Source organism: Bombina bombina, chromosome 1 (assembly GCF_027579735.1).
Source record: "Bombina bombina isolate aBomBom1 chromosome 1, aBomBom1.pri, whole genome shotgun sequence".
In the NCBI taxonomy this organism is placed as follows: Eukaryota; Metazoa; Chordata; class Amphibia; order Anura; family Bombinatoridae; genus Bombina; species Bombina bombina.
This window is the reverse complement of record NC_069499.1, coordinates 722,819,664-722,833,979: the sequence shown is the minus strand read 5'-3', so window position 1 is coordinate 722,833,979 and position 14,316 is coordinate 722,819,664. Positions and strand designations below refer to the sequence as shown.

General features: G+C 40.9%; 1 protein-coding gene across 5 annotated transcripts in view; it reads left to right on the top strand.

Moving 5' to 3' along the window:
- The window catches only part of ARHGEF6 (Rac/Cdc42 guanine nucleotide exchange factor 6), a 283,838-nt gene that overhangs the window by 91,201 nt on the left and 178,321 nt on the right, over positions 1 to 14,316 (top strand). For all 5 annotated transcript variants that reach the window (XM_053699228.1, XM_053699227.1, XM_053699226.1 and 2 more), the window contains one exon: positions 6,297 to 6,435. In XM_053699228.1, coding sequence (XP_053555203.1) covers positions 6,297 to 6,435 — 139 coding nt within the window. The remainder of the gene's footprint in view (positions 1 to 6,296; positions 6,436 to 14,316) is intronic.

Sequence of the window (14,316 nt, the reverse complement as noted above, 5' to 3'; positions counted from 1 at the left end):
TCTGTTTTTCTTCCCTGCATGATCCGGTTCGTCTCTACAGAGCTCAAGGGTCTTCAAAAGTTATTTTGAGGGAGGTAATCACTCACAGCAGACCTGTGAGATAGTGCTTTGACTGTGATAAAAAACGTTATATTCTGTACTTTTTTTCTGCCATTTAAGGGTTAGTTATCCATTGCTAATGGGGGCAATCCTTTGCTAAATTTATATTTTTACCGGAAAGAATTTGATTTTATAGTTTATCCGTTTTATTGTTTCTCAACTGTCATAACTTCTGTGCTTCTTAAAGGCACAGTACGTTTTTTTCATACTATTGAAATTTAAATTGAAAAGTATTTCCAAGCTGCTGGTTTAATTGCTAGTGTGTTTAACATGTCTGACTCAGAGGAATATCTCTGTGCTATATGTGCTAAAGCCAAAGTGGAGCCCAATAGAAATTTATGTACTAATTGCATTGATGCTACTTTAAATAAAAGTCAATCTGTACAAATTGAACATCATTCACCAAACAACGAGGGGAAAGTTATGCTGACTAACTTGCCTCACGTGTCAGTACCTGAATCTCCCGCTCGGGAGGTGCGTGATATGGTAACGCCGAGTACTTCAGGGCAGCCATTACAAATCACATTGCAGGACATGGCTAATGTTATGACTGAAGTTTTGTCTAAATTACCCGAACTTAGAGGGAAGCGTGACCACTCTGGGGTGAGAACAGAGTGCGCTGATAATACTAGGGCCATGTCAGATACTGGGTCACAGTATGCAGAACATGAGGACGGAGAGCTTCAATCTGCAGGTGACGGTTCTGATCCCAATAGAGTGGATTCAGACATTTCTAATTTTAAGTTTAAGCTTGAGAACCTCCGCGTTCTACTAGGGGAGGTATTAGCGGCTCTGAATGATTGTAACAGCGTTGCAATTCCAGAGAATTTATGTAGGCTGGATAGATACTATGCGGTACCGGCGAGTACTGACGTATTTCCTATACCTAAGAGGCTTACAGAGATAATTACTAAGGAGTGGGATAGGCCCGGTGTACCCTTTTCCCCCCCTCCTGTATTTAGAAAAATGTTCCCAATAGACGCCACCACACGGGACTTATGGCAGACGATCCCTAAGGTGGAGGGAGCGGTTTCTACTCTGGCTAAGCGTACCACTATCCCGGTGGAGGATAGCTGTGCCTTTTCAGATCCAATGGATAAAAAATTAGAGGGTTACCTTAAGAAAATGTTTGTTCAACAAGGTTTTATACTACAACCCCTGGCATGTATTGCGTCTGTCACGGCCGCGGCCGCTTTTTGGTCCGAGTCCCTGGAAGAGACTCTTGACTCAATTACTATCGAAGAAATTTCAAACAGGCTTAAAACCATTAAGCTAGCTAATTCATTTGTTTCAGATGCCGTAGTACATTTAACTAAACTTACGGCTAAGAATTCCGGTTTCGCCATTCAGGCACGCAGAGCACTGTGGCTAAGATCGTGGTCAGCTGACGTTACTTCTAAATCTAAGTTACTTAACATACCTTTCAAAGGGCAGACCTTATTCGGGCCCGGTTTGAAAGAAATTATCGCTGACATTACAGGAGGTAAAGGCCATGCCCTGCCTCAAGACAGAGCCAAGCCTAGGGCTAGACAGTCTAATTTTCGTTCCTTTCGTAATTTCAAGGCAGGAGCAGCATCAACTTCCTCTGCTCCAAAACAGGAAGGAGCTGTTGCTCGTTACAGACAAGGCTGGAGACCTAACCAGTCCTGGAACAAGGGCAAGCAGGCCAGAAAACCTGCTGCTGCCCCTAAGACAGCATGAATTGAGGGCCCCCGATCCGGGAACGGATCTAGTGGGGGGCAGACTTTCTCTCTTCGCCCAGGCTTGGGCAAGAGATGTCCAGGATTCCTGGGCACTAGAGATCATATCTCAGGGATATCTTCTGGACTTCAAAACCTCTCCCCCAAAGGGGAGATTCCATCTGTCAAGGTTGTCAACAAACCAAATAAAGAAGGAGGCGTTTCTACGCTGCGTACAAGATCTGTTACTAATGGGAGTGATCCATCCGGTTCCGCGTTCGGAACACGGACAGGGATTTTACTCAAATCTGTTTGTGGTTCCCAAGAAAGAAGGAACCTTCAGACCAATCTTGGATTTAAAGATCCTAAACAAATTCCTAAGAGTTCCATCGTTCAAAATGGAAACTATTCGGACAATTCTACCCATGATCCAAAGGGGTCAGTACATGACCACAGTGGATTTAAAGGATGCTTACCTTCACATACCGATTCACAGAGACCATCACCGGTACCTAAGGTTTGCTTTCCTAGACAGGCATTACCAGTTTGTAGCTCTTCCATTCGGATTAGCTACGGCTCCAAGAATCTTCACAAAGGTTCTGGGGGCTCTTCTGGCGGTGCTAAGACCGCAGGGAATTTCGGTAGCTCCTTACCTAGACGACATTCTGATACAAGCTTCAAGCTTTCAAACTGCCAAGTCTGATACAGAGTTAGTACTGGCATTTCTAAGGTCGCATGGGTGGAAGGTAAACGAAAAGAAGAGTTCTCTTTTTCCACTCACAAGAGTTCCCTTCTTAGGGACTCTTATAGATTCTGTAGAAATGAAGATCTACCTGACAGTATACAGGTTAACAAAGCTTCAAAACGCTTGCCGTGTCCTTCATTCCATTCAACACCCGTCAGTGGCTCAATGCATGGAGGTGATCGGCTTAATGGTAGCGGCAATGGACATAGTTCCTTTTGCACGCCTACACCTCAGACCGCTGCAATTGTGCATGCTAAGTCAGTGGAATGGGGATTACTCAGATTTGTCCCCTACTCTGAATCTGGATCAAGAGACCAGAAATTCTCTTCTATGGTGGCTTTCTCGACCACATCTGTCCAGGGGGATGCCATTCAGCAGGCCAGATTGGACGATTGTAACAACAGACGCCAGCCTGTTAGGTTGGGGCGCTGTCTGGAATTCCCTGAAGGCTCAGGGATCTTGGACTCAGGAGGAGAGTCTCCTGCCAATAAACATTCTGGAATTGAGAGCAGTTCTCAATGCCCTTCTGGCTTGGCCCCAGTTAACAACGCGGGGGTTCATCAGGTTTCAGTCGGACAACATCACGACTGTAGCTTACATCAACCATCAAGGAGGGACAAGAAGCTCCCTAGCGATGATGGAAGTATCAAAGATAATTCGCTGGGCAGAGTCTCACTCTTGCCACCTATCAGCAATCCACATTCCGGGAGTGGAGAACTGGGAGGCGGATTTCCTAAGTCGTCAGACTTTTCATCCGGGGGAGTGGGAACTTCATCCGGAAGTCTTTGCCCCAATACTTCGACGTTGGGGCAAACCAGATATAGATCTCATGGCGTCTCGACAGAACGCCAAGCTTCCTTGTTACGGGTCCAGATCCAGGGATCCGGGAGCGGCCCTGGTGGATGCTTTGACGGCACCTTGGACCTTCGGGAAGGCTTATGTGTTCCCACCCTTTCCAATGCTTCCTCGATTGATTGCCAGGATCAAACAGGAGAAAGCATCAGTGATTCTAATAGCACCTGCGTGGCCACGCAGGACCTGGTATGCAGATCTAGTGGACATGTCCTCCTGTCCACCTTGGTCAATGCCTCTGAGACAGGACCTTCTGGTTCAGGGTCCCTTCAAACATCAAAATCTAATTTCTCTGAAGCTGACTGCCTGGAAATTGAACGCTTGATTTTATCAAAACGTGGATTTTCTGAGTCAGTAATTGATACCTTAGTACAGGCTAGGAAGCCTGTTACCAGAAAGATTTACCATAAAATATGGCGTAAATACCTATATTGGTGCGAATCCAAAGGTTACTCTTGGAGTAAGGTTAGGATTCCTAGGATATTGTCTTTTCTACAAGAAGGTTTAGAAAAGGGTTTGTCCGCCAGTTCCTTAAAGGGACAGATCTCAGCTCTGTCCATTCTGTTACACAAACGTCTGTCAGAAGTTCCAGACGTTCAGGCTTTTTGCCAGGCTTTGGCCAGGATTAAGCCTGTGTTTAAAACTGTTGCTCCGCCATGGAGTTTAAACCTAGTTCTTAACGTTTTACAGGGTGTTCCGTTTGAACCCCTTCATTCCATTGATATAAAATTGTTATCTTGGAAAGTTCTGTTCTTAATGGCTATTTCCTCGGCTCGTAGAGTCTCTGAGTTATCAGCCTTACATTGTGATTCTCCTTATCTGATTTTTCACTCGGATAAGGTAGTTCTGCGTACTAAACCTGGGTTCTTACCTAAGGTAGTCACTAACAGGAATATCAATCAAGAGATTGTTGTTCCATCCTTGTGTCCAAATCCTTCTTCAAAGAAGGAACGTCTTCTGCACAATCTGGATGTAGTTCGTGCCCTAAAATTCTATTTACAGGCAACTAAAGACTTTCGACAAACGTCTTCCTTGTTTGTCGTTTATTCTGGTCAGAGGAGAGGTCAAAAAGCTTCTGCTACCTCTCTCTCTTTTTGGCTTCGTAGCATAATACGTTTAGCCTATGAGACTGCTGGACAGCAGCCTCCTGAAAGAATTACAGCTCATTCCACTAGAGCTGTGGCTTCCACTTGGGCCTTTAAGAATGAGGCCTCTGTTGAACAGATTTGCAAGGCTGCAACTTGGTCTTCGCTTCATACTTTTTCCAAATTTTACAAATTTGACACTTTTGCTTCTTCGGAGGCTATTTTTGGGAGAAAGGTTCTTCAGGCAGTGGTTCCTTCTGTATAAAGATCCTGCCTGTCCCTCCCGTCATCCGTGTACTTTTGCTTTGGTATTGGTATCCCAGAAGTAATGATGACCCGTGGACTGATCACACTTAACAGGAGAAAACATAATTTATGCTTACCTGATAAATTCCTTTCTCCTGTAGTGTGATCAGTCCACGGCCCGCCCTGTTTTTTATGGCAGGTCTAAATTTTTAAATTATACTCCAGTCACCACTGCACCCTTTAGCTTCTCCTTTCTCGTTGGTTCTTGGTCGAATGACTGGGTGTGACGTAGAGGGGAGGAGCTATATAGCAGCTCTGCTGGGTGATCCTCTTGCACTTCCTGTTGGGGAGGAGTTAATATCCCAGAAGTAATGATGACCCGTGGACTGATCACACTACAGGAGAAAGGAATTTATCAGGTAAGCATAAATTATGTTTTTATTCAAATCTATATTTGCAATGGTATTTCTAATGCTCTCTTTAAATGTAATACAGGTAGCCCTCAGTTTACGCCAGGGTTAGGTTCCAGAAGGAATGGTTATTAATCAAAACCGTTGTAAATTGAAACCCAGTTTATAATGTAAGTCAATGGGAAGTGAGGGAGTTAGGTTCCAGGCCCCTCTCAAAATTGGCATAAGTAACACCTAATACATTATTTTTAAAACTTTGAAATGAAGACTTTAAATGCTAAACAGCATTATAAACCTAATAAAATAATCACACAACACAGAATATATAATTAAACTAAGTTAAATGAACAAAAACATTTGCTAAACAGCATTATAAACCTAATAAAATAATCACACAACACAGACGTTACTTGCATTTTTTTGCAAACAGTTCTTTCTATGCATTCCAATCTGGACTGATTTATAGACAGGAAGATATTGTTCCTTTGAAAGCTGCTCGATAGCTCAGGTCTAGCTAGCTACACTAATTAATTTCAGCCTGCTTGTGTGCTTGGCTTGCATATCTTGGCTGCAACACAAGTGGACAGCTCCACCTACTGGGTATTTTAATCAATGCACTGCTTCTCAATGCTTTTCAATAGCAGTCACATGACTGAAAAAAAAGGTTGTTATTCCGAAACGGTGCAAATTGAACCGTTGTAAACTGAGGGCCACCTGTATTTGAATTATGCAATATTCGAAATATAAACATTCAAATTGATATATTTGTATCTATTATGTATCCATTTAATAAATTCCACTCCACACAAACTATTGAAATTCTGAATAGTATTTGTTTAAATTGAATGTTACATTTGAAATTTCGAATGGGGATATTCAATCTAATTCTGAACATTCGAAAACGAAAGTAACATTAAAAAAACGTAAATAACATTAGATTACAGAATTTTAATGGATCTTCATTCTTATCAACATTTGATTGTCCAAACAAATGTCCACAGGGCTATTTGTTCTACCAAACGAATTACACTTTCATCACATTCGCCTATCCCTAGTCATTTTAACACTATAATGGCCCTTTAAGCATTATTTGGTTCAATTGTATTATAATATTTCTTTAAATTACTGTTCTTTAAAGTTCTTTAAAAGTATTTGTTTACAGTAGTATTTTGTTCTATAGTGATGAGCTGGAGAAGTTTATGGAGACTCAGGGAGCAGCAAGTCCTGGAATTTTGATGCTTACTACAAGTCTGAGTAAACCATTTGTAAGACTGGACAAATATGTTACTCTTCTGCAGGAACTAGAAAGACATATGGAGGTAAATTAAACAAGAGTCAGTAATGATACTTTTGTAGAACATATGATATTTTATAGCTTTATTGTTTTTCAAAAAGTACATAATATTGTAGAATATATATGTGTGTGTGTGTGTGTGTGTGTGTATATATATATAAACAGAAATTGGAAGTAAGCACTCACTGGTCTTCAGACAACGAAGTCACAAAAATACTCTTTATTGCGTGCTGTGACGTTTCGGGACCAAGCACAGTCCCTTCCTCTGACAGTGTTACAGTGAAAAAAGCAGCCTTAAATAGGCCCCAAAAACCTCAAAACCAATCATAGGTCCTGTTATTTACACCCCCCCAAATACCAAAATGTGATAGGTTGATAACCACCACCCAGATAAGTGAAAACAACATGTTACATGAAAACTACATGATAAAATACAAAGTATATTCTCCATATCGCCAGGGTCCATAATCCCAGTTACAAGACAAACAATGTTCCGGGTGCAACAAAGAAAAAGCTAAAATCGCAAAGTAAACTCGCACATTACCAGCAAATTCCATGGTCCATTAACAATACTTACATGATTGTCCAATGGCAATCACACCCAGGTATGACGTAAACAAGTTCCACCCACCAATCGTCAGTTGTCAACAACACCTTGCTAACTCACAACATCGCTCAAGTACACCTTTTTATTCATTCTCTCATCTACCCAATTAAAGGTCCAGTTTAATAGGCAGCCACAACTGTGAAGTCTAAGCCTGCTGCAACCCGGTTGTCATGGTCGCACCTATTGATAATCGTGTGTGTTTACTATACCACAACCACGCCCACTGCAGGGCAGTGTCTGAAGTCACATGGTACATCTTATCCAATCAGAGTATCATAACACTCGCACATGTCAAATGTAAAATAAACAAAGGGCACACTACTCGAACGAATCCGGGGGGGCAAAACAGACCCTTTGTTTAGTAATCGGACAAACTCCATTGGATGTGTAATCCTTGTCGCAATTCCCCATACTACATCAAAAGGGCTACACCCACAGGCACGCATATATTGAATGGTCCTCACGATTGTCTAAAATTAGACAGAGAGACCCAAACGCTATCCTTTAACGTATGTTAGCAAATATCTCTCAAATTATTGTTCTAAAATTGTCCAAACAGCACCTCTCATAACGGAGCGTATATGCATACATCTAAAACACCAGATATGTCCCTCTTCTACAAATGGTAAAGTATGCCCTTCGATAGAGCATTAGCCAGCATAACTATATCACCAAAGGAGCAAATATCAGTAATCAGCAAAATATATACCCATAATATTACTCAAAATAGGCTAACTAACCTGGGTGCATAGGAAATGGAAAAAATCAAAATAAAACCAACATAAAACCAACTAAACATCTGTAAACATAAGTGAGACCCACCTGGGTACAAAGGCAGTATGATCTTAAAAAATGCTCAGAAAGAGCCAACTAGGCCCCTGCCGGTATCCTTCATGTAGCACACACCCCTCACGCTGTAGTGACCCTGGACCACCCAAATGAAGTCCACAGTCTTCGAGACCAAGTCCCTATAGGGCTCACCTAGCCCTATGTCAGACATCCCCCAATTGCTGGAGTATAACAATCACCCATCAAATCAATGACCCTACAGGGTTTAGAGACCCAATGCCTCATATATAGCCAATCTCCGTAGATTACATACATTGTTGTACTCATCATTAGATGCAACTCTGGACCCCGGACCCCGAATATAGGATAAGAACATAGTGACATAAACACATTAAAACCAGAAATAAAAACAAAACACAACACAATATACTAAACAGAGTCATACAGGGAAGAAGCACACAATAAGCGATTATATCAATATATCAGACCTTATCTAAAAGGCCATTAGGATAATCAAACACTCATCAAAAGATTGTGGACTCACCAAAAAATTGATCAGAACTAGCTGATCAGATAATCCATTGGTTGGATAATCAACTTTTTTAAGTAAATATGTCATGGGGGGGGGGACCCCCCCCTATCCTGTCAAATATATACAAATAGAAAATGAATCCTCATTAAATTATAAATAGCATTGCCAGCCGGTGTGCACATTCAAGCCTCTAGGACTCAGTGTCGCCAGTTCATAAATCCACCTGGATTCCTTCTGAAGCAAGAGTTTTTTGCTCTGTCACCTCCTCTCCTCAAGTGTGGAACATGATCAATAATCCTAAATCTCAGTTCATTCACAGAATGTCCTGCTTTGAGAAAGTAGTGTGCCACCGGCTGGGCCGACTTCCCTCTCTTAATGGCTGTCCGAATACTGGATCGATGGTTCGCCATCCTCGTTCGGGCATCATCAATCGTTTTGCCGGTGTAAAATTTGCCACATGGGCAATTGAGAAGGTAAATTACAAATTTGTTTGTACACGTGAGTAAAAACTTTATCTCATATTTCTTCTTCCTATCCGGATGATTAAAGTGAGAACCCGTCAGCATCCCATTGCAGGTTACGCAGCTAGGACAGTGGTAACATCCCTTCTTATCAGATTTTAGCCAAGCATGGTGAGCTGAGTTGGAGCAGATGTCAGTTTTCATCAATTCGTTCCTTAAGCTGTGACCCCGTTTATATCCAATTCTTAGAGCTTGCCATCATTTGAACTGTTGTATTCGGATTGGGAGGAGAAGGGTTTGATCACTCAACAAGATTCTAAGTTCTTGACAAGGGAACTTCCGGTGGTACCACTCCTTTACACACTACCGAAAATTCATAAAAATCTACAGACACCACCGGGGAGACCTATAGTCTCAGCAAGGGGTTCCCCATTACAACCCCTTGTCCAATATGTAGACTTTTACCTCCAGCCATTAGTAAAGTCTATGGGTTCCTATATCCAGGACTCTAATGACTTCATTAGACGGATTACAAAATTGGAGAACATCTGTACCAATGATCTGCTGGTGACACTCGAAGTATCGAGTCTTTATACAGTCATTCCTCAAACAGCCGGCATTACAGCAGTAAGAAACACTCTACGGAGAGCAGTTTATATAGGACCATCAGCAGAGATTCTGATCACACTTCTCACTATTTGCCTGACTGAAAATTTCTTCCTTTTTGACAATACATTTTATCAACAAATCTCTGGAACGGCGATGGGGATGAATGTGGCCCCATCGCTAGCTAACCTGTATATGGCGGAATATGAAAACACACAGATGCAGGTGTATAACAACCAGAATATTAAATTATTTTGTTGCTACATTGATGACCTGTTCCTGATTTGGGGGGACGAACAATCAAACTTGAATAAATGGATAGAGGAGCTTAATAAATTGGAGAGCACTATTCGATTTATCCATACCACAGATGCCAATACAGTAGACTATCTAGATGTCAGGGTCTTTAAAACTGATGGAGGCCTAGGGACAACTCTATTCCGTAAAAATACTAATCGGAATTTACTTCTACGCGCCCGAAGCTGTCATCAACCTTCTTTGATCAATAACATCCCGAAAGCACAATATCAAAGAGTTATACGCAACAATACGGACGATGAGTTGTGTTCAAAACAACTAGATGAAATGACAAGACGTTTCCTTGATAGAGGATATAAGACAAAACTCTTAATGAACATGAGAAACCAAGCCACTATACCCACAGTTACTGAGAGACCAATTATGTCAAAGATGGACAGACAACTTACCTTTGTCAGCACTTTCTCCCCCGAGAGCTACCTTATATCTCAGGCAGTGAAGAATGAATGAAAACTGCTAGAAATGGATGTTGCTCTTCCGTTCAAATGGATGGCAAGCTCCGAGAATTGGATATAAACGGGGTCGCAGCTTAAGGGACGAATTGATGAAAACTGACATCTGCTCCAACTCGGCTCACCATGCTTGGCTAAAATCTGATAAGAAGGGATGTTACCGCTGTCCTAATTGCGTAACCTGCAATGAGATGCTGAAGGGTTCTCACTTTAATCATCCGGATAGGAAGAAGAAATATGAGAGAGTTTTTTTTCTCACGTGTACAACCAAATTTTTAATTTACCTTCTCAATTGCCCATGTGGCAAATTTTACACCGGGAAAACGAATGATGATGCTCGAAGGAGGATGGCGAACCATCGATCCAGTATTCGGACAGCCATTAAGAGAGGGAAGTCGGATCAGCCGGTGGCACGCCACTTTCTCAAAGCAGGACATTCTGTGAATGAACTGAGATTTAGGATTATTGATCATGTTCCACGCTTGAGGAGAGGAGGTGACAGAGCAAAACTCTTGCTTCAGAAGGAATCCAGGTGGATTTATGAACTGGGGACACCGAGTCCTAGAGGCTTGAATGTGCACACCGGCTGGCAATGCTATTTATAATTTAATGAAGATTCATTTTCTATTTGTATATATTTGACAGGATAGGGGGCGTCCCCCCATGACATATTTACTCAAAAAAGTTGATTATCCAACCAATGGATTATCTGATCAGCTAGTTTTGATAAATTTTTTGGTGAGTCCACGATCTTTTGATGAGTGTTTGATTATCCTAATGGCCTTTTAGATAAGGTCTGATATATTGATATAATCGCTTATTGTTTGCTTCTTCCCTGTATGACTCTGTTTAGTATATTGTGTTGTGTTTTGTTTTTATTTCTGGTTTTAATATGTTTGTCACTATGTTCTTATCCTATCTTTGGGGTCTGGGGTCCAGAGTTGCATCTAATGATGGTTCCAACACAATGTATGTAATCTACAGAGATTGGCTATATATGAGGCATTGGGTCTCTAAACCCTGTAGGGTCGTTGATTCGATGGGTGATTGGTATACTCCAGCAATTGGGGGATGTCTGACATAGGGCTAGGTAAGCCCTATAGGGATTTGGTCTCGATGACTGAGGACTTCATTTGGGTTGTCCAGGGTCACTACAGCGTGAGGGGTTTGTGCTACACGATGGATACCGGCAGGGGCCTAGTTGGCTCTTTCTGAGCATTTTTTAAGATCATACTGCCTTTGTACCCAGGTGGGTCTCACTTATGTTTACAGATGTTTAGCTGGTTTTATGTTGGTTTTATTTTGATTTTTTCCATTTACTATGCACCCAGGTTAATTAGCCTATTTTGAGTAATATTATGGGTATATATTTTGCAGAGTACTGATATTTGCTCCTTTGGCGATATAGTTCTGGTGGCTAATGCTCTATCGAAGGGCATACTTTACCATTTGTAGAAGAGGGACATATCTGGTGTTTTATATGTATGCATATACGCTCCGTTATGAGAGGTGCTGTTTGGACAATTTTAGAACAATAATTTGAGAGATAGTTGCTAACATACATTAAGGGATAGCGTTTGGGTCTCTCTATCTAATTTTAGACAATCGTGAGGACCATTTAATATATGCGTGCCTGGGAGTGTAGCCCTTTAGGCGTAGTATGGGGAATTGCGACAAGGATTACACATCCAATGGAGTTTGTACGATTACTAAACAGAGGGTCTGTTTTGCCCCTGGGTTCGTTCGAGTAGTGTGCCATTTGTTTAGTTTACATTTGACATGTGCGAGTGTTATGATACTCTGATTGGATAAGATGTACCATGTGACTTCAGACACTGCCCTGCAGTGGGCATGGTTGTGGTATAGTAAACACACACGATTAGCAATAGGTGCGACCATGACACCCGGGTTGCGGCAGGCTTAGACTTCACAGTTGTGGCTGCCTATTAAACTGGACCTTTAATTGGGTAAAATGAATAAAAAGGTGTACTTGATGTTGTGAGTTAGCAAGGTGTTGTTGACAACTGGTGATTGGTGGTTGGAACCTGTTTACGTCATACCTGGGTGTGATTGTCATTGGACAATCATGTAAGTATTGTGATTGGACCATGGAATTTGCTGGTAATGTGCCAGTTTACTTTGCGATTTTAGCTTTTTCTTTGTTGCATCCGGAACATTGTTTGTCTTGTAACTGGGATTATGGACCCTGGCGATATGGAGAATATACTTTGTATTTTGAGAATATACTTTGTATTTTATCATGTAGTTTTCATGTAACATGTTGTTTTCACTTATCTGGGTGGTGGTTATCAACCTATCACATTTTGTTATTTGGGGATGTGTAAATAACAGGACCTATGATTGGATTTGAGGTTTTTGGGAATTGTGTGTGTTTGGGGCCTATTTAAAGCTGCTTTTTTCACTGTAACACTGTCAGAGGAAGGGACTGTGCTTGGTCCTGAAACGTCACAGCACGCAATAAAGAGTATTTTTGTGACTTCGTTGTCTGAAGACCAGTGAGTGCTTACTTCCAATTTCTGTTTATCATTCCACAAGAGCACCCTGGCATCTGACTTGAGGTAGTGGGAGTGCATACACATGCTGTTGTGTGTGTGTGTGTGTGTGTATGTATATATATATATATATATATATATATATATATATATATATATATATATGTGTGTGTATATTTATATGTGTGTGTGTATGTGTATATATATATATATATATATATATATATATATATATATATATATATGTGTGTGTATGTGTATATATATATATATATATATATATATATATATATAATGTGTGTGTGTGTATATATATATATATACATATATATATATATACATATATATATGTGTGTTTGTGTGTATATATATATATATATGTATGTGTGTATATATATATATATATATGTATATATATGTGTATATATATATATATATATATATATATGTATATATACAGTTCCTTAAAGGGAAAGCACCATCTCACCACTCCATTGATGCCACGGTGCTCTGCTGAAATTCATCCAAATACTTCACAGAATGCAGGCACTCATTGGTCTTTGTTAAAATGTACAAAATTTATTAAGGCATAGTTAAAAAGAAGACATAACGTTTCGGCACCAAATTGTGCCTCTGTCAAATGTCAGCATGAGAGCAAAAAATATACAGCACACTTAAAACCATATAGCATAACAGTTAAAATCATACCCCTTATAAAGATGTGTAAGGCCAGGCATTACCGCCACAACGCCACTCGCGTCTTCCCATTCCGGCAATGACGTCACGTAGGCACAGAGCGTACCTAGCGTGATGACGCATGGCACGGCGTTGCCATAGCGACGTCGAATAGCCTAAAGCGTCAGAGTAGAGATCTGACTAACAGCACCTGCGTGTGACTTGTACTGCTATTGGAGGGGCGCGTTGCCACGGCAACCTAACAAACAAAAATAGGGGTAACGTAGAAATCGTAGAAATAGCGGTTTATCCTGGCACAAAAAATATAACAGAGAAACACAAATTATGTGATAGGATCATATTATATAATATAATGGAACCAAGTTATATGATGCCTATGATCGGTGCAACTGTGTATTAGCAACACCCTTACTGAGAGATCCCCAAAAAAGACCAAACATAGGGTCATAGTAGGATCGCAAATGCATATCCGTAATCACACATGCATGATATCAAGAAACCATCTATTACATGATGGCAAGTTTGTCTAAAAATAAAACATATGTAACAATATGATCTATTACTGTGTTGTCATAACCACTGATCCCCAAATTATATGTAACCCCATAGTTGAAAACATCATATGCCCTACCAAGGAAAAATACTTCCCCTAATAGCCTAACACAAGATGAAATGAAAGCCTTCTATTCAGTAGCATCGCATCTCACTGGAGTATGTATGGAAACTTATAGACAGTGAGCTATATGACAGGTATTCAAATTGATCAAAATAAGCCAAAATGTTACTGGATTGCAGAGTTAATAAAATGGGCTAAAGTCCAGTGAAGTACTTAGGCCTTTCGGGGACAATGTGTCCAATCTGTGTATCCATCTGCTCTCCAATTGAAGCAGTCTCTTTGACCTGTCGCCTCCTCTTGGCATTGGTGGTACGTG